Here is a 21,374-nt window from a genome sequence, read left to right as displayed (position 1 = left end):
TAAAAAGACTTTGAAGTTTTAAAAGTGTCAATGGCTTCAAAACTACTTAAAGTATAAAAGTAAAAGTAATCTAAAGACAAAAGCTTAGGCCGAGCCACATGGGCCTATAGTGCTCTACTTTTTTCTAAAGGCCATAATGACAATAATGTTATATTAAAATGTTGAAATATTTGGGATGCACTAGACCACCTGTTTCAGCCGCATTTATGCCCATTGAAAATGAATGCATTTTAGTACAATGCAAATACATATATGTGTACTACTGAGCATTATGTGATTCGGGGGTTTCCACAGTTCCAGTGGGTGGAGTATAACTTGCATAAATATTCATGAGTTCCCCCATTGTGGGCGTGGCCTTGAGACAACACGCAAACAAATGGAATCTGAAAATATTAGTGCATGCTCCTGAAATCACAGCTTGTTTAATGGATTATTTCCAAAGGGTAATGTATATTTTGGGGTGATTGGGGCTCCTGAGGACAACCTCCTTACTGTCGGTTCGACACCACGTCCACGGTTCGACACCACACCGACAGAAAGGGAACTACGCGTTTTCCTGTACTAATACTCTCTGTTCCATTCGTTTGAGTGTTGTCTCAAGGACATGCCCACAACAGGGGAAGAATCATGAATATTCATGAGTACTCCCCCAATTGGAACAGGGAACTGAATATTACACAACACCGGCTTTATCCAAAACTGAAGAAAGGACAAAATCACAGCTAGAAAATCAATATAGCCTACATGTAAAATATTCATATGAATGTACAAGCTATAGAAAATGAATATTATATGCATTACTATGTGTGTCTGTATGAGTTTACATGTGTTTCTTCAACTATATGGGCATGTTTGAACCTGAAAATAAACTCTCTTAAAACACATTTCACACTCTCTCTATATTCTCTATATTTAAGTTTTAGTTGTATTTTATCTGTTTTGATCTATTACAGACAGATTTACAGCTTTTACAAGACTGTACAAGAACAGTAAGTATATTTTTCAAAGCTTTTACGACAGGGCAATTCATAGGCTTAATGTCCTTATAAGTGATAACAGTATATGGATGAATCCAGACTTTAATGCTTTAATTCTTAATTAAAGGTTTTCCAAAACCAGTCGCCTGATGCAAACTAGTAAACACTATAACTTCAACTGTTAGCAACTTACACTATATTGGCAAAAGTATTGTGCCGCTCCTCCAAATCACTGAGTTCAGGTGTTCAATCACTTCATGGCCACAGGTGTATAAATCAAGCTCTAGCAGACGCTTCTACACACATTAGTGAGAGAATGGGCCGCTCTCAGGAGCGTGTGTGTGTGTGTGTGTTCGCTTCTACACACATTAGAGAGAGAATGGGCCGCTCTCAGGAGCGTGTGTGTGTGTGTGTGTTCGCTTCTACACACATTAGTGAGAGAATGGGCCGCTCTCAGGAGCGTGTGTGTGTGTGTGTGTTCGCTTCTACACACATTAGTGAGAGAATGGGCCGCTCTCAGGAGCGTGTGTGTGTGTGTGTGTTCGCTTCTACACACATTAGTGAGAGAATGGGCCGCTCTCAGGAGCGTGTGTGTGTGTGTGTGTTCGCTTCTACACACATTAGTGAGAGAATGGGCCGCTCTCAGGAGTGTGTGTGTGTGTGTGTGTTCACTTCTACACACATTAGTGAGAGAATGGGCCGCTCTCAGGAGTGTGTGTGTGTGTGTGTGTGTGTGTGTGTGTTCGCTTCTACACACATTAGTGAGAGAATGGGCCGCTCTCAGGAGCGTGTGTGTGTGTGTGTGTGTTCGCTTCTACACACATTAGTGAGAGAATGGGCCGCTCTCAGGAGCGTGTGTGTGTGTGTGTGTGTGTGTGTGTTCGCTTCTACACACATTAGTGAGAGAATGGGCCGCTCTCAGGAGCGTGTGTGTGTGTGTGTGTGTGTGTGTTCGCTTCTACACACATTAGTGAGAGAATGGGCCGCTCTCAGGAGCGTGTGTGTGTGTGTGTGTGTGTGTGTTCGCTTCTACACACATTAGTGAGAGAATGGGCCGCTCTCAGGAGCGTGTGTGTGTGTGTGTGTGTGTTCGCTTCTACACACATTAGTGAGAGAATGGGCCGCTCTCAGGAGCGTGTGTGTGTGTGTGTGTGTGTGTGTGTTCGCTTCTACACACATTAGTGAGAGAATGGGCCGCTCTCAGGAGCGTGTGTGTGTGTGTGTGTGTGTGTGTGTGTTCGCTTCTACACACATTAGTGAGAGAATGGGCCGCTCTCAGGAGCGTGTGTGTGTGTGTGTGTTCGCTTCTACACACATTAGTGAGAGAATGGGCCGCTCTCAGGAGTGTGTGTGTGTGTGTGTGTGTGTGTGTGTGTTCACTTCTACACACATTAGTGAGAGAATGGGCCGCTCTCAGGAGTGTGTGTGTGTGTGTGTGTGTGTGTTCGCTTCTACACACATTAGTGAGAGAATGGGCCGCTCTCAGGAGCGTGTGTGTGTGTGTGTGTGTTCGCTTCTACACACATTAGTGAGAGAATGGGCCGCTCTCAGGAGCGTGTGTGTGTGTGTGTGTGTGTGTGTTCGCTTCTACACACATTAGTGAGAGAATGGGCCGCTCTCAGGAGCGTGTGTGTGTGTGTGTGTGTGTGTGTTCGCTTCTACACACATTAGTGAGAGAATGGGCCGCTCTCAGGAGCGTGTGTGTGTGTGTGTGTGTGTGTGTGTTCGCTTCTACACACATTAGTGAGAGAATGGGCCGCTCTCAGGAGCGTGTGTGTGTGTGTGTGTTCGCTTCTACACACATTAGTGAGAGAATGGGCCGCTCTCAGGAGCGTGTGTGTGTGTGTGTGTGTGTTCGCTTCTACACACATTAGTGAGAGAATGGGCCGCTCTCAGGAGCGTGTGTGTGTGTGTGTGTGTGTGTGTGTTCGCTTCTACACACATTAGTGAGAGAATGGGCCGCTCTCAGGAGCGTGTGTGTGTGTGTGTGTGTGTGTTCGCTTCTACACACATTAGTGAGAGAATGGGCCGCTCTCAGGAGCGTGTGTGTGTGTGTGTGTGTGTGTTCGCTTCTACACACATTAGTGAGAGAATGGGCCGCTCTCAGGAGCTCAGAGAACTCAAGCGTGATACCGTGATCGGTGGACACCTGTGCAATAAGTCCATTCAGGACATTTCCTCACTACTAAATATTCCATGCTCAACTGTTAGTGGTGTTATAACAAAGTGGAAGCGATTGGGAACAACAGCAACTCAGCCACGAAGTGAAATCACAGAGCGGGGTCAGCGCATGCTGAGGGTCACAGAAGTCGCCCACTTTCTGCAGAGTCAAGAGCTCCAGACCTCCAAACTCCTGTGGCCTTCAGATGAGCTCAAGAACAGTGTGTAGAGCTTCATGGAATGGGTTTCCATGGCCAAGCAGCTCATCCAAGCCTTACATCACCAAAGTGTGGGATGCAGTGGGGTAAAGCGCGCCACCACTGGACTCTAGAGCAGTGGAGACGTGTTCTCTGAGTGACCAATCACGCTTCTCTGTCTGACAATCCCATGGACGAGTCTGTCCATGCATTGTGCCAAATGTAAAGTTTGGTGGAGGGGGGATTACGGGGTGGGGTTGTTTTTCAGGGCTTGCCCTCTTAGTTCCAGTGAAAGGAACTCTTAATGCTTCAATAAGACATTTTGGACAATTTCATGCTCCTAACTTTGTGGGAACAGTTTGGGGACGGCCCCTTCCTGTCCCAGCATGACTGACCAGTGCACAAGCGTCGCTCCATAAAGACATGGATGAGCGAGTTTGGTGTGGAGGAACTTGAGTCCTGACCTCAACCCGATAGAACAGCTTTGGGATGAATTAGAGCGGAGACTGAGAGCCAGGCCTTCTCGTCCAACATCACAAACGCGCTTCTAGAAGAATCCCCATAAACACACTCCTAAACCTTGAGGAAAGCCTTCCCAGAAGAGCTGAAGCTGTTACAACTCCATATTAAACCCTACGGGTTAAGAATGGGAAGTTCATGTGCATGTAAAGGCAGACGTCCAAAACTTTTGGCAATATAGTGTACGTAACACAAACAAAAATTAGCTTAATAGTTGACATGATGTATGACTAAAAAGTTGATCAAAAGATGTTCCCTATTAGTTTTGGAATTATAGATTTTAACTTTAATGTTGACTCCATTGTTTTATAGATGAGTGCATCTGAACCCCAGGAAAGGTAATTCTGCTGATTTTCCTTTGATGGAAGCTGTGCACTTCATTATATCACCTATAAGCACTGAACTGCATTACTTAGAGAATTAACGTCTATTACAAACTGGATACTTATTCTTTATTTAAATCTAAAATCCAAATATATGAAATAGCAGTATGTGATGTTAAATTCAGCATGTGTGTGTCTCTGCAGTGGTGAGGTGAGAATCAAACACTCTCTGAATAAGAAGGAGGAGGAGTTTTTAGCTAAAAGGAGAGAAGATATTCTACAAAGCCTGGAGAAGCTGCAGATAAAGTGCAGTGAGGCGCCAAACATTGCATTACTGGGTTCTGGAGGAGGAGAAAGAGCCATGGTGGGTTTGCTGGGATCCCTGGATCAACTCCAGAAAACAGGTCTGCTGGACTGCATCCTTTATCTGAGCGGAGTCTCTGTATCCACCTGGTACAAACAACACACACACACACACACACACACACACACACACACACACACACACACACACACACACACACACACACACACACACACACACACACACACACACACACACACACACACACACACACACACACACACACACACACACACACACACACACACACACACACACACACACACACACACACACACACACACACACACACACACAAAGGGTGCACTTAAAAACTAAACATAAGATTTATGTATTTGAATTGCATAAACATTTTCCATGCATTTGGATTACATAATTTTAACTTTAAAACAAATATAAACTTCATGTGATTCATCTTTGGAAGTCATACATAAATGTAACAGGTAAGATTTATGTAATTGTATTGATAAACTGAATGTGATTCATATATGTCAGATTTACGTAAATGAAACAGGTAAGATTTATGTAATAGTACACAGAAAAACGCCCTTGTTAAATTAACACTGCCCAGTTTTCATGTGTGTGCCTACTACTGAGTTAAAGTACCATTGAAGCAGTGTTGATGCTAATGAGATAATTAAGAGATGATTGATCATTGATGATGAACACCTGATGATAATGAGCAGAGTTTTTTTTTGAGTGTGAATGTCATAAATGAGAGCATATGTTGTTCCTCTGAAGGTGCATGGCCTCATTATATCAGGAACCAGACTGGTCCACTAAACTAGAGACTGTGAAAGACAAGATCATCAAGAGACTCATCAGTTCTGGAGTCAGCTGGACAGATGCATTTGCCAAACTGGATAAATATTACTATGGGAAAGACTTCTTCAGCTTGACTGATGTCTGGGCAGCGATGTTCATCACAGATTATTTGAAAGAGGTCAGTATCACATACCACAACCCTCAGTGATGTAGGATCTTAATGAAGTTCTCACCATCTTAGAAAGTGCTATATTTTAATGTACAACACACTTGGTCAAAAATATGATTTTGTGAGTCATAATAATGAGCAAAACTCTCATAATTATGACTTATGTGATTTAGATGAGAAACTTCCTCATAATAATGACTTGTCATAATTTCTCGTAATAATGGGAAACATTCTCATAATGACGAGAACGAGCACACAGTGACATCCGCTGGTCAAGCCGTGTAAATGCAAGAACACAGCAGTTAATGTATACATTTAATTAAATAATTAATATTATAATATTGGACATAAAATATTGATTTTGATTTATATCATCTCATTACATGCAAAGTTTCCACAAAGAAAAACAATTTCTAGCAGGTGTTTTTCACTTGAGCTTGTTTGTGACTGAAGAAATTGTCCCAGATCTCCCATACACCAACATGATAATCAACAGCTGTAAAAATCAACTTTTCTCTTCAGATAGACGAGCACACACTCACAGAGCAGTGGAACCAGCTCAGTAAAGACCCGTTTCCCATCTACACCGTGATCGACAAGCACTGCAAACAACGCAAAGATGCAGGTCTGTGTGTGTGTGTGTGTGTGTGTGTGTGTGTGTGTGTGTGTGTGTGTGAAAGAGACAGAGTTAATGTGTTAGTTCCAGCTGTTATATGGACGTGTTTCTGTCTGCAGACCCCTGGTTTGAGTTCACTCCACATGAAGCGGGTTATTCCCTCATTGGAGCGTTTGTGGAAACCTCCAGCTTTGGCAGTCAGTTTCACAATGGCTCTAAGAAGAAGAAGCAGCCTGAAATGGACATGCTGTACCTGCAAGGTAACACACTCTGTTACAGGAGAGAGTTTATTCATACTGATAATATCAACTTACATTCTACAGATTCTGTATTGTACACTGTATGTTGACCTGAATCAGAGAATAGTGTGAAATAGATCAGTAGTCTCTGGGATTGATCTGGAGATCAGGTCTGTCAAAACTAAAAATGTAAACATTACAATTAGAAATATTGAAAAATAATTTAAAAATCATTTCAACAACATATGAGGTGGTGCTTTTCAACATAAACCTTCTCATACACAGTGATTTAAAGAAAAGAGCATGTTTGCTTAACAATAAGAGCTTAAATCAAACTTTGTTTTACACATCTTTTAAAAAAAATGACACATTTTGGTTTACTCACTGTAAACAATTGTAAACTTAAATGTGTTTTCTGCAGGTCTGTGTGGCAGCGCTTTAGCTGATGGAGACGAGATCCGTAAATTCCTCTGGAAACGAATAAAAGGTGTAACTTCATTTATTCTGAAGATTCAGTTCTGCCTAAAGCTGACAGTCATTTCAATATCACGTGAACTTTAAATCCCCCCAGATTTCTTTCATCATTTCCTGCTTAAAAGAGAAACAGGGATGTTTGCGGAAATTAAGAAAGGTAAAGCATTTCTTACAGCTTTTATTTATTGACAAGTTGATCAGTCTTTTGTTTTTTAATGATCTATTCATGCTAATAAAAAGTTAAACTCTAAACGCTATAATTATGATTATAACCTGATATCTGAATGTCATAAATTTGGGGATGGAAAAACATTTTGCACGTTTGTTCAATGTGTGTTTTCTAGAAGATCCAGACTGCCCTCCCATAGACGAGTGTTACCAGCTGCTCATGGATCTGGTGGACATGAATCTCTCCGTTTTGAAGGGCATCGATCCGTCTGATCTTGATAAATCCATCAGAACAAAACTGAAGGGTAAGATTTTCCTAAAGCGTGCTAGAAAAGGCAACATTTAAACAGTAAAACAAACTACTAACTAATTGATGAAGCAACAAATATACAATATCACGCAAAAACCTCAGTTTTGACCAACAAAAACTCTAATTAACACAAGATACACAAACTAATTTAACTGCATCAGATAAAGAGAACTCAATCTGCACATTCCCCTGTTTTTACAGAGCTCACTGGCGAACATTTTCAAACGAAAAATCTGAATCTTGCTGATAAAGAAGCTGCAAAACAGTATATGAAACAATACACTGTGGATGTGTGTAATGCTTTGAGTGTTCGCTTCAGTTTCTGGCCTTTTGGTAGGTTGAACAGCCTTTACAATGTGTTCATTTGTATAATGTACTTATTTTTGATTTTCAAGCCAGATTAATGCATAAACCGAATTGTGCTTTTACTCTAAGATTTCATAAATTATTCCATTATCACCAACAAAACAGGTTTAACAGACTGATGCCACACCTTTAGACATCCCGTGATGTACTTTAGCGCTGAAGAAACTATAATGAAACATAACTTTTCTCTAAAGAACCATATAGTCAACTAAAAATATATACAGAATATAAAACAATATCAGAACCATTTACTGAATTTAAGCACCACTGTGTATTTGTTTTTACAGATGTTTACTTTAGCATTTGCAAGTGCATGGCTCAGTGGAAATGGGGCAGGAATTATGACTTCCTTCACAAAATTAAAGGTGAGAACAGAAACTCAAATGGACAGGTGCTAACTGGGAATTCATTGTGAATAATATAATAATGCTGACCTCTCAGATGACAGAGTGCCCTCCACTCTTCTGGAAAGTGAGACGAGAGACTATGAAGATGGCGGGCTGTTGCTCAACTCACCCTACTTCTCAGTGCTGAGAGAAGAGAGAGACATCGACCTCATCATTTCACTGGATTTCAGTGACGACAAAGATCCTTTCACGGTATTATACGCACAGAGAATTGACTCATAGAAGTTAATTCCTGCTTCGCTGCTGTTTTATATATTTACCAGTCTTGGCTGGCCCCTGCAGTGTACGATCACACCGGTGTGATCAGTCTTGGCTGGTCCCTGGAGTGTACAATCACAACGTTGTGATCAGTCTTGGCCGGTCCCTGGAGTGTACGATCACACCGGTGTGATCAGTCTTGGCCGGTGCCAGGAGTGTACGATCACACCGGTGAGATCAGTCTTGGCCGGTGCCTGGAGTGTACGATCACACCGGTGTGATAAGTCTTGGCTGATCCCTGGAGTGTACGATCACACCGGTGTGATCAGTCTTGGCTGATCCCTGGAGTGTACGATCACACCGGTGAGATAAGTCTTGGCTGGTCCCTGGAGTGTACGATCACACCGGTGTGATCAGTCTTGCCCGGTCCCTGGAGTGTACGATCACACCGTTGTGATTAGTCTTGGCTGGTCCCTGGAGTGTACGACCACACCGGTCGGTCCCTGGAGTGTACGATCACACCGTTGTGATTAGTCTTGGCTGGTCCCTGGAGTGTACGACCACACCGGTCGGTCCCTGGAGTGTACGATCACACCGTTGTGATTAGTCTTGGCTGGTCCCTGGAGTGTACGACCACACCGGTCGGTCCCTGGAGTGTACGATCACACCGGTGTGATCAGTGTTGGCTGGTCCCTGAAGTGTACGATCACACCGGTGAGATCAGTCTTGGTTGGTCCCTGAAGTGTACGATCACACCGGTGTGATCAGTCTTGGCTGGTCCCTGAAGTGTACGATCACACCGGTGTGATCAGTCTTGGCTGGTCCCTGAAGTGTACGATCACACCGGTGAGATCAGTCTTGGCTGGTCCCTGAAGTGTACGATCACACCGGTGTGATTACTCTTGGCTGGTCCCTGGAGTGTACGATCACACATAACAATGCTGTCAAATTAACACATCAATGACACACACTCAGCCTTTATCAGGGTTTTCATTCACTTTGCATTCACAATACAAAAAAGCTGACAACAAATCAGTTAATTTCACTTGTATTAAAATCTGACTTTCAGTCTTGTGCTGTGTTAAATATATAAATTATATATTGATGCCTATAAATACTGAAATAAAAAGATCATTACAAATAAAATATCACTATCACTGTAGATATACAAAGCATGTGAATTTCGCATTTAAAATACCATTAAACTACAGCAAATCAGCACAGTGTTAAAACGACAAAGCTTGACACCAACGCTAAAACTAGAAACTTTTGTAACTGGAAGACTACTACAATAAAGTGGATTTTTTTTATCCGGCCAGCATCCCACCAACAGCAGCCTCTTCTGGAATCTATATGCTGCACAAACTGCCACAGACTTCAACAAAGGATTGCAGTTCTTGAAACAAAGTTGCTTGTGGGACTACCAAACCGGACTGAACACACAGCAGAGCTTCATCATGGACGCCCTCAGTATACAGCAGTCCCATGAAACTAGTGCTCCAGCAACAGGCCATAATGAGTGTAGAGAAACAACCCGTAACTGATCAACACACTAATCAATGGCACAAACAGGGAGCGAGACCTAAAGGCTCTCGAGACAACAGATTGTCACGAGTATTACATATTGCCGCAGTAGCATCCTCTATCCCCCTACCATTTGAAGTATTAAATCAATGTGAATGAGGAATCACCGGACATGATGAATTTGGGTGAGAAATCCACTCAGCTCAGAGCACAGCCGAGCTCAGGACTCTGATAGTGGGTGACTCCATTAGCAGAAAAATTAGCAGCAGGGATACAACTATGTTCTGCATTCCACAAGCAACGGTTTCTGACATAAGCAGGGAACTTAAGAACATTTTGATGAAATATAAGACTGCAAATCGACTATTCACTCATGTGGGGAAGAATGATATTTTGAAAGGGCAGTCAGAACTCCTTAAGAGGGATTTCAATGAACTTTTTTGAAAAACTTAGAAGGCTGAAAGATCAGCCGTTCATCAGTGGACCACTCCCAGCAAGAGGAACTAATAGGTTCTCACGGTTGCTTGGGCTTAATACTTGGACTGAACTTCATCGACAACTTCAATCTTTTCTGGAGTCAGAGACAGCTGTTTAAACAGGATGGCCTCCACCCAAACAAACTTGGTGCAAGAGTGCTAAAGGACAATATCTACATCTCCCTCCATCATCCTTCAGCAGTGTGTAGCAATCCACTCAACCTGAATGGCACACACAAACTTTTACAGAGTATGAATAACCTCTGGACTTCACTTCGCACCACGGAGCTCACTACAGATAGCCTGTGATGGATTAGAACTGCTCCAAGATTCAGCCCCCAAGGATGACTTTCTGGAAAACCGCCAGGGAAGCCAGGATAACATATTACAGCCTCCGGTAACACCAGAGCAACAGCCCCCCTCACCAGACATGTTTTTGGTAAATGGACTGCATTTATATAGCGCTTTCAACAGACCCATGGCCATTCAAAGCGCTTTACATATTGCCTCACATTCACCCGTTCATACACCGCCGGCGGTGTCAGCCATGCAAGGCATCATCCAGCTCATCAGGAGCAGCTGGGGTTAGGGGTGTTGCTCATGGACACCTCAACACTTGGTCAAGTGGAACCGGGGATTGAACCACCAACCTTCCAGTTTGTAGACAACCTACATGAACCACTGAGCCATGTTATTCCTCTCTCCAGCATCCCTGCTTCTTAGCTTCTCCGAGAAAATGGAAGAACAGGTGTATGTTGGAACCAAACTATCACTCTATCGCTGCGAGCCCCCTGCGAGCGAACCAAAAAGCGTTGAACCCCACAACCACCAAAGCCTGTGGGCCTAGCTTGTTCTCCCCCTCCTCCTGTGAGAGCTCTTCGGCCTCTGCCAACAATGCTAGGGCCCACACCCTCCTCCATCTGCTGTAGGTGAACCATAAACAACTGATAACCAGTGTTGGGCACGTTACTTTAAAAAAGTAATTAGTTATAGTTACTAGTTACTTCTTACAAATAGTAACTGAGTTAGTAACTGAGTTACTTCATTATAAAAGTAACTAATTACCAGGGAAAGTAATTACTGCGTTACTTTTTTTTTTTTTTCAAATGTTCAAATATGTCAAATAACTCGGATGCCCCCAATATTAGATATGTTAAATGAATGAATTGGACACTAAATAGAATAAATTAGTATTATAAAACATTGTACATTAATGTACACTATTGTAATGTTGCTGTGGGACAATGTAAGAGACACCTATCAAATTCAATGCATTATTGTAAATATTATCAGTAGGCCTACTATAGTGTAAATATTGTGTAAATATTATCAGTACTATACTGTCCTTTGGTAGTGGAGCTCACGTTATCACCTGGGTTTTTAGCCACTAATGTTGTGGCATATGATGATGTGAGGCGCTTCAGAATCACTTGCCACCGGCGTGGAGAGACTCTTTCTTCCAGGGCATAAGTTGCATGTTAAATAAATATTCTTACCTTTCACCTCAACGAGGGAAAAGTAGCGCTTATGCTTCCAGTTTGCGAAAGCTACCTTTGAAGTCGTTGGACCATCGCTGAATGTGCATATGCGTGTGCGTCATTGGTGTGTGTGTGTGTGTGTGTGTGTGTGTGTGTGAACCATAGACCGTGAAAAAAATAGGTGTGAACTCAACCTATCAACTTCAACCTTGTCTCCCACCCACCAATCATCATCAGTTATGTGCACCACCGCACCCACCCCCAACACGCATGGCTGGTGCGCGCGCGCGCACACACACACACACACACACACACACACGTTGCAGGTCCGACTGACAGAGAGCCTGTTCGGATGAAAAGCGCTTCAGTGAGGTCAATTATAGTAACGCGACTAACGCCGCTTTTTTCCCCCTCAGTAACGCTAACGGCGTTGTAACGGGAGGAAGAGTAATTCGTTTGATTACTCGTTACTGAAAAAAATAATTCCGTTAGTAACGCCGTTTATCAGTAACGCCGTTATTCCCATCACTGCTGATAACAGCTCTCAGTGATGTGTGTCGGGTCCCCGCTATGATAACAGTGACTTTATCAAATGTTTATAGAACAAGCGGGAACCCAGTGTGCCTGTCTCTTTCTCTATTTCTGTTCTATTACGTGATAGAAAGTTTAAGGCCTTCTCAAGCCATATGGCAAACCCATCTAATCTGCTGCCTATTACATGTCAAACTAATACTACTGTGGGGACATTAAAGCAAGACCATTAATTTAGCACTTTTAAACATCTGCTCACTTAAAAATAAATGATTTCTAGTCAACGACTTAACCACAAACAACCTGGATTTTATGTTTCTAAATTAAACGTGGCTAGAAGACAGTCAGACCGGAGTTCTCACGCGAGACTGGGATTGTTATTAAAAATGATAGACTGCAGAATGTTTGTGATCCAAATTGAAAAAGAAAAAAGATTATGGGGGAGGAAATGGTTGGGGAGACACAGGGAGCAAGGATTGTGTTTTGCAAAGACAGTTGGAGGTAAATAAATCATTTTGCAATGTGCTGCTGTTGCGGCTGGTCAAGCAAATGTTTGTGCTTTGTTTCTGTTTGATATAATTGTAAATATATCTATTAAAATACTGATATTCTGGTCAGGGGAGGAGCACAAGATCCCTGGCCCTATGCATAGGCAGTCCTGATGGGCCTGCATGTTCCTCAACCCCATATTCCAGACTTTTCAAGGGCCCTCTCTCCCCTTGGGGCCCTGGTAATAAGTACCGGTTTTACCCCCAGTCCGACGCCCCTGATTCTGGTCTATAACTCCTCCCTGAACCTCCAGCTGCCCTGTATCTTGCTCTCTCATTGGCTGTAGGTCATCGCTGATGTATTTTTCAGTCAAAACACATTTCACACAGCAGGAGTTTGAATCATAGATATACATAATAAAGGCTAGACGTCTTACGGCGGAGTCTCTAACGTCATCACCGGCGGCCATCTTGTCACAGTCAAGCTTTCTGGCGGGCTCTGTGGTACCTGATGTCATAGATGTACATAATAAAGGCTAGATGTCTTATGGCGGAGTATCTAACGTCATCACCGGCGGCCATCTTGTCACAGGCAAGCTTTCTGGTGGGCTCTGTGGTACCTGATGTCATAGATATACATAATAAAGGCTAGATGTCTTACAGCGGAGTCTCTAACGTCATCACCGGCGGCCATCTTGTCACAGGCAAGCTTTCTGGTGGGCTCTGATGTGAGGTGAGTGATCTTAACACAAATACTCTTATCTCGCTGAAATCTTGACGGATTTACAAATGGTTTGGTTTCTTACAAACATTATTAATGTGGCTACAATTATGGATGCTTGAACAAATTATGAATAATTACTCATACACTGTAAAAAAAATTCAGGTCTCCATTTGAAAATTTTCTAGTGACCGATCACATCTAAATTTTTCAGTTGGCCAAATTGAATTTCTGTGAATTGAGAAATTCAATTTAGCCAACTAAAAAATTTAGATGTGATCAGTCACTAGAAAATCTTCAATTGGAGACCTGATTTTTTTTACAGTGTAAGTATGCAGTGTCATAACTACATCTCTGACGTTTATAAAAAAACAAACAGTTTGGAAATCGGTAGAAAATTGAGCAAGTTATGGTTATTTTAAAAGTACACGCACCATTTAAACACAATGTTACGAGTGAGCGAGCTGACTGTGACAAGATGGCCGCCAGGTGCAGACGTCGACCTCCATTGACCAGCAGCACAGATGAGACCTTTATTCTAGCCTTTATTATGTATATCTATGGTTTGAATCGCCGACGGGTCCAGATATTTACCATGCCATATATCTCATGGGCGTCAGCAATTCTCTCAGATCGCGTCTTTGATAATTCACACTGCGTGATTGTCACTCACGTGCAGGACACCGACTTGCCTATGATTTCTGGCATTTGTTGGCGATTTCCCAAAACCTGTTGGCGCGTCAAAATCGGGCAGTGTGAACTTGGCATTAGCATTCCTATTTATCTCAGAGGTGGGTTCTCATCCCGATGATTTAACTGAATGAGCGACCTACTTGATCCCTTTTAATCAAACAATAATGTGATGCTTTTCCACTGCAGACGGTGAGGGAAGCTGCTGAGATGTGCAGGAAACTAAAGATCCCTTTCCCTGAGGTCAAGATTCCCGATGAAGACGTAAAGAAACCGAAGGACTTCTATGTGTTCAAAGGCCAAAACGCTCCAACCGTGATCCACATCCCTCTCTTTAATGTGGTCAACTGTGGAGGCAAGTTATGATCTTACAGTAGTCCGGATTAAAAAAGTCCTGTTCTGATTTAAGTGTGTTACTGTTTCATCAGATACATTTGAGAAGTACAAGGAAACATATCACACGTTTCAAAGTCCTTACAGCGCTGAGATGATCGATGATCTTATGGGCGTCGCTGGAAAAAACTTCACAAACAACGAAGACAATCTGAAGGAGCAGATCCGTCTGGCCATGAAAAACACACAATAATGAGTATCAGTGGTGTGCCGCGTTCTGAAATGAGGCGGAAAAGTCCTCACTGTTTGTTTTAATCAGACTCAATTAAAAGTAAAAGTATCTGACCAGAGTCATACTTGAGTAAAAGTAAAAAAGTACCACATTAAATTTGTACTTGAGTATTAAAAAAGTAAAAGTAACAGCAAGAATGAAAACTAGAGATGACTCTTGTTCAAGCTTTAATCTCTAAAAACATGAAGTGAATGAACCACATACAAGGTTTTATCCTGCTTTAGAACGGTTTGTATTTAATCACACACTCTGGCGATGGAGCGCTAGACACTTTTTTGCCTCGACTTTGATGTCCGACCATTTCTTTTTTATTTGGGCCATGGTCCGAGGTTGTGAGGCTACAGCATTTATGGCGTCTGCAACCTTTTGCCACTCAAGTGCCTTTTTGGCATTAGAAATGCCCACACTGTGCCCTCCAAAACAACATTTTTATCCTCTTTTCAACCTTGCCAATGATAACTTCTACTTCACATTGAGTGAAGTTACGTTTTTTTTATTTCCTCTCTGTGTTTGCCATGATTTCGCAATCGTTGAATATTAACTTGTGGGCGTTTCACTGACTATTTCTGGGCAACTATGGGTGTGACATGAAGCTGCAAAAGCTGCGCTACATTTAGAATTGATTGTGATTTATTAAGGGAAAACTGCGTAGGATGTGCATGCGCACGGTTTTATAAATCCGAATATATCTGTGCGTACACACGTTCTATGTTTCATCTGTATGCCACTTCTGACCCAAATCCTATGCAAAGTTTTACAAATGAGGCCTCTGATGTTTTCTGTGTTCGGGGCAAGTGGTGACGGCCATCGCTCAAGAATCGCTCAAGTTGAAAAATCTGAACTTTGGCGGATATTTCGCGCCGCGTTAACCAATCACGAGCTTGCTCTAGTAGTGACGCATTTACAAGCGGAGGCAGAAATCCGAACAACAATGGAGGAGTTGATGAAACTCCCCGAGCTGGGTGCGCTTCTGGAGGATCTGATGGACCCAGACACGGCGCCGAACGGGTCTACGCCGCTTTTCAGCTCCACAGCAAATAAAGCACAGCTACCCTCTCAACAAAATCTATGTCAGCCATTTCACAACGAGACTGGAGCAGAAAAAAAGAGCCAGAGCAGCGGCAAATGTGAGAAGGACTGGCCGAGGAAAGGCGGGTCTTGCCGGGTAAACGAGCGCGGAATGCCACTGATCGCCTGGATCTCACAACTCCCAAAACACCAGATAAAATGCTCAAATAGGCTCTTTTTATAAATTTACCACAGATTTGAGCTTTAAACAACTATATTATCGCCTGAGAAAGTCTTTAAACTACGTTTAGTCACACATTAATAGTAGTAATTTTTACAAAAAAGACTTCAAGTGACCATATAGGCTCATATAGGGCAGAAGCCCCTCCCATGACACAAATTCGCGTCTGTTGTGTAGTTGTCACACGCGAATGAAGCGAGAAAACTCAAAAGGTTCATGCGTCCACCTTCGCGCGATTAGCGCGAATCGCGTCCAGTGTGAACGCCACATTACAGACTCAACTTTTACATGACATGCGCAGAAGATACACAAGCTAACTATGGCAAGTCTTCAGGGTCAACCTTAATGCTCATATTAATAGTATTAAATACGCCACAAAACCCTTAAACAATGTATTTTGTTTATTAAACGCAAAGTTTTTAATTTCAAATTTAATTTCTACATTCAGTTCATATTTCCAGTTTACGAAATTCCGAGCCAAAATAACAAAGTGGTAAAAAACTGCAAAAATTATAAATATTAAGTAATTTGCGGGCGCTTTCGTCGGCATAAGTAGCTTATATAGGCTATAAAACGCGCAATATGTCTGGAGATATGGAGTGGGGTCTAGGGCTGTAATCAACCAAAGAAAATCGGGGTCGACTGAAGTCTTGAAATTTTCAACTAAAAATTGACTAAAAATGACGTTAGGAAAAAAAACGTTAAATGAATTAGCTGTGCACTGTGCGCAGTACTTGGTAGCCTTGTTGTCGGCCTAAATGAATTATAAATAAACATAAACTAGTAGGTTATTTGCAGTATATTAAATAGTTTTTGAGCTGATTATTTTGAACTGAAATGAGTCTGACACACGAGTCTCTGACAGCATCACGTGCACCTGCGCAATATCATAGCCTATGATTTCCCAAAATATAGTAGGCTACACTCTAAAAAAAAAAAAGGTTCTATATGGCAACAAAAATGGTTCTTCGTCGTAATCATAGGGGAACCACTTTTGGTGCTATATAGCACCATATGTTAACTGTTCTGTATATGGTAGCGGTGCTATGTAGCACCTTAGTCAAAGAACCAGTGAAGAACCTCTGAAGAACCACTGAAGCACCAAAATTGGTGCTATATAGCACTTAAAAAGGTTCCCCTATGATTACGAGCCAAGAACCATTTTTGGTGCCATATAGAACCTTTTTTTTTTTTTGAGTGTACTATGTTGTCAACTAGTGATATCATCACAAGAACTGTTAAAGAAACTGTAACATAATTTAGACAATTGTTTTTGTCATATGTAGGCTATTATAAGAACTGACAGTATCATTTCAGCCGCTCTGTGAACACAGGATCTCGCAAAAGACAGCCTATCCTCTGAGAGCAATTTGCGATGGCATGCCTCAGAACTGACTCCGCTGAAAAATCCATCACGTAGAGCTTCATCCAGCTTGTCCCCGAAATCACAATTCGCAGCGAGCTGGCACAGCTCAGCAGCATACTCCATCACTGTCTGGTCGCTTTTCTGGACACATTTACGGTACCTGAAACGCTTGGCGATGACCAATGGTTTAGGTTCATAATAATCTTTTAGAATGGTCACAATCTGATTAAAAGTATTGCTGCGCCGACCGAGCTCAACAATACTGGAACTTTCTTTCCATCATCGACACTATGAGCTTCGAACAGCAACCCCATGCTCTCGGCGTATGCAGACCACATTTTATGCTCAGACTTGAACTCGTCCGGTCTTTGGGAAAAGTGCGCCATTTCACGAACTCAACCGATTTTCCTCATCGCCAATTATGTGGTGTACTTCAATAACGAGGCAAGGCACGCGTTTTTACTACTTTATCAGTGTGGACTGGTCAACCCATGAAAAACAACATGAGAGCATTATGCTGCGTTCACGCCGGATGCGATTTGTGCGAGTGATTTAAAATTGGTGCTATATAGCACTTAAAAAGGTTCCCCTATGATTACGAGCCAAGAACCATTTTTGGTGCAATATAGAACCTTTTTTTTTTTAGAGTGTACTATGTTGTCAACTAGTGATATCATCACAAGAACTGATAAAGAAACTGTAACATAATTTAGACAATTGTTTTTGTCATATGTATTATAATAACTGACAGACACTATCATTTCAGCCGCTCTGTGAACACAGGATCAGCTTCACGGCTGAGACACGAATAGACTATTAACTTAAAGCTTTTACTCTTAAACACAAAAGGCACGTCCACTTTAATAAAAAAGGAATATTTATTAAACAAGCCAGACCAAGAGCAGAAAAAAACGCTCTCACAATTAATAAATAATATACAGCAAACTAGCCTTCTTCAATCTGTCTCTCTTCTCCAGTAGGTTGGGCTAACCCAAAAGAAGTGGAAACAAGGGGGTGTTCTGAAGACAGACTGTTACCTGTGAAACAGGGCTGCTCTGAAAACACCCCCATTAGCAATCAGTGCTCTCCACCGGATCAAATGAACACGGCGCAGCAAAACTTATGAAATGAACGCAGCAAAAAATCGACCAATCAGAATTTTGGTCGAGCCAGAACGTATCGACTAATAATCGACTAATCGACTGGGAGATTACAGCCCTAGTGGGGTCAGACATGATTTTTATTGAGTGTTGTTTTGCAGAAATAATTTCTTTAAAGTGAATTTCGTTTTCTATAAATTGTAATTTAATTTTGATCAAGGTTTCATAAACTAATTGCCTGTATATTTAATACATAAGAAGCAAAATAAGAACGCAGGGAATGGATTGACGTGCGTAACGAACCCACTGGCCTGTTTCCACGGCCTTTGAGTAAGGCTGAAAGCCTCTTTCTTTTTAATACATTTCTTGAATGTCTTAATTACAGTAGGTCTAGATAGTGATGATATTTGTGGCTGCACCGGGTCCGTCATTACTAGGTTAAAGCTACGCGCTAATCATGAGCGATCAATGGCACCTGTTACCCGTGGCTGTTATGAACTGCAGGCTACATCACTAAATTACAACAATTTCGTGCTATGTGCACTGCCACTGATACAGGCAGCGGATGAGCCTATTTTTCTGCTTTTCAAACAAGTGTGACAAAGGCATGGGCTAAATAAATTCTCTAATGTGGATGCAGACATACACTTACCTAAAAGATTACTAGGAATAATACCACACTAATACTGTGTTTGACCCCGTTTCGCCTTCAGAACTGCCTTGATTCTACGTGGCATTGATTCCACAAGGTGCTGAAAGCATTCTTTAGAAATGTTGGCCCATATTGATAGGAGAGCATCTGCAGTTGATGGAGATTTGTGGGATGCACATCCAGGGCACAAAGCTCCCGTTCCACCACATCCCAAAGATGCTCTATTGGGTTGAGATCTGGTGACTGTGGCGGCCATTTTAGTTCAGTGAACTCATTGTCATGTTCAAGAAACCAATTTGAAATGATTCAAGCTTTGTGATGGTGCATTATCCTGCTGGAAGTAGCCATCAGAGGATGGGGACATGGTGGTCATAAAGGGATGGACATGGTCAGAAACAATGCTCAGGCAGGCCGTGGCATTTAAACAATGCCCATTTGGCACTAAGGGGCCTAAAGTGTGCCAAGAAAACATCCCCCACACCATTACACCACCACCACCAGCCTGCACAGTGGTAACAAGGCATGATGGATCCATGTTCTCATTCTGTTTACGCCAAATTCTGACTCTACCATCTGAATGTCTCAACAGAAATCCAGACTCATCAGACCAGGCAACATTTTTCCAGTCTTCAACTGTCCAATTTTGGTGAGCTTGTGCAAATTGTCGCCTCTTTTTCCTCTTTGTAGTGGAGATGAGTGGTACCCGATGGGGTCTTCTGCTGTTGTAGCCCATCCGCCTCAAGGTTGTGTGTGTTGTGGCTTCACAAATGCTTTGCTGCAGACCTCGGTTGTAACGAGTGGTTATTTCAGTCAAAGTTGCTCTTCTATCAGCTTGAATCAGTCGGCCCATGACCTCTGACCTCTAGCATCAACAAGGCATTTTCTCCCACAGGACTGCCTCATACTGGATGTGTTTCCCTTTTCACACCATTCTTTGTAAACCCTAGAAATGGTTGTGCGTGAAAATCCCAGTAACTGAGCAGATTGTGAAATACTCCAACAACCAACAACCATGCCACGCTCAAAATTGCTTAAATCTCCTTTCTTTCCCATTCCGACATTCAGTTTGGAGTTCAGGAGATTGTCTTGACCAGGACCACACCCCTAAATGCATTGAAGCAACTGCCATGTGATTGGTTGATTAGATAATTGCATTAATGAGAAATTGAACAGGTGTTCCTAATAATCCTTTAGGTGAGTGTATATACACGCATCACTATACAACACATGTCCTTATTAGGAGAAAATATATGTCGTTTTACCAAGAAAAATATGTAGTTTTAACGACAGAAGATCTCGTTATTACGACATAATTGAGTGAAAAAAATATGTGGCAGCAATGCGTCACCGTACAAATGTATTACATTTGCTGATTTAAATGCTGAGAATTGTCCAGAGAGCATGACCTGTTAAAGAATATTGTTTATGGTTATGATTTTAAATGGTCCCCTGGCATGAAATTATCATTTTATGAGGTTTTTTGACACTAATATGAGTTCCCCTAGCCTGTCTATAGTCCCCAAGTGGCTAGAAATTTCGATAGGTGTAAACCGAGTTCTGGGTGTTTGAGAAAATGAGAGCTCAGACGAGCCGATCTGGAATCTTCCCTGTATGTCGTCATACGGGAACGCTTACCTCCCCTTCTTCTGCTTTGCCCGCCCAGAGAATTTGGAGAAAATGGATTCTGTTTATTTTACTCGCAATGTCAGCACAGGCTTTACGATATGGATTCGACAGCACCGCCACAAACAGTGAGTAACAGTGTGCATTAATGCCTGATCTGTGATTTCTGATGTGTAGCTAATCATACAAGTTCACTCAGACTTTCTTTCTAGATCGTTTATGCATCCGTGAATCAAGCCAGTGACTAAACGATCAACTTCACATCGTTTCTGTTAGTAACATGAAACAAATCTGTTATTTAAATTGTGATTCGATGCTAGATTAGCGATCAAAGAACACTCTTTATAATGTTCGGATCTGTCAATCACACGTCGTGAGTGTATCTGCACACTTGCCCAAACTGCCGTTATAATGAATGACACTGTTATGCTGCACAACGAGGCTCCCCATACGGAAGAAATAATTCTGGCCAAAAATATATTTTAAATATATGGTAAATGTATGTTGTAAACAGTGAAATATATTCAAAGTTCGATTAAATATATTTTTGCAAGTGAAAATATATTTTGTTCCAGCCTTCATATACGAAAATATATTTC

General features: G+C 42.1%; 1 protein-coding gene across 1 annotated transcript in view; it reads left to right on the top strand.

Annotated features, from left to right (window-relative positions):
* The window catches only part of LOC307124942 (cytosolic phospholipase A2 gamma-like), an 18,774-nt gene extending 3,850 nt beyond the window's left edge, over positions 1 to 14,924 (top strand). The window contains exons 2-15 of the mRNA XM_079814449.1: positions 954 to 989; positions 4,166 to 4,191; positions 4,381 to 4,629; positions 5,282 to 5,483; positions 5,997 to 6,099; positions 6,210 to 6,350; positions 6,751 to 6,816; positions 6,901 to 6,960; positions 7,148 to 7,276; positions 7,483 to 7,614; positions 7,935 to 8,012; positions 8,089 to 8,246; positions 14,350 to 14,515; positions 14,589 to 14,924. Of these exons, the coding sequence (XP_079670575.1) occupies positions 4,166 to 4,191; positions 4,381 to 4,629; positions 5,282 to 5,483; positions 5,997 to 6,099; positions 6,210 to 6,350; positions 6,751 to 6,816; positions 6,901 to 6,960; positions 7,148 to 7,276; positions 7,483 to 7,614; positions 7,935 to 8,012; positions 8,089 to 8,246; positions 14,350 to 14,515; positions 14,589 to 14,746 (1,668 nt within the window). The 5' untranslated portion in view covers positions 954 to 989 and the 3' untranslated portion in view covers positions 14,747 to 14,924. The remainder of the gene's footprint in view (positions 1 to 953; positions 990 to 4,165; positions 4,192 to 4,380; positions 4,630 to 5,281; positions 5,484 to 5,996; positions 6,100 to 6,209; positions 6,351 to 6,750; positions 6,817 to 6,900; positions 6,961 to 7,147; positions 7,277 to 7,482; positions 7,615 to 7,934; positions 8,013 to 8,088; positions 8,247 to 14,349; positions 14,516 to 14,588) is intronic.
* Positions 14,925 to 21,374: the final 6,450 nt, after the last annotated feature.

Source organism: Gobio gobio, assembly GCF_949357685.1.
Source record: "Gobio gobio genome assembly, chromosome: 4".
Taxonomy (NCBI): domain Eukaryota; kingdom Metazoa; phylum Chordata; class Actinopteri; order Cypriniformes; family Gobionidae; genus Gobio; species Gobio gobio.
This window is presented reverse-complemented; position numbering and strand designations above follow the sequence as displayed.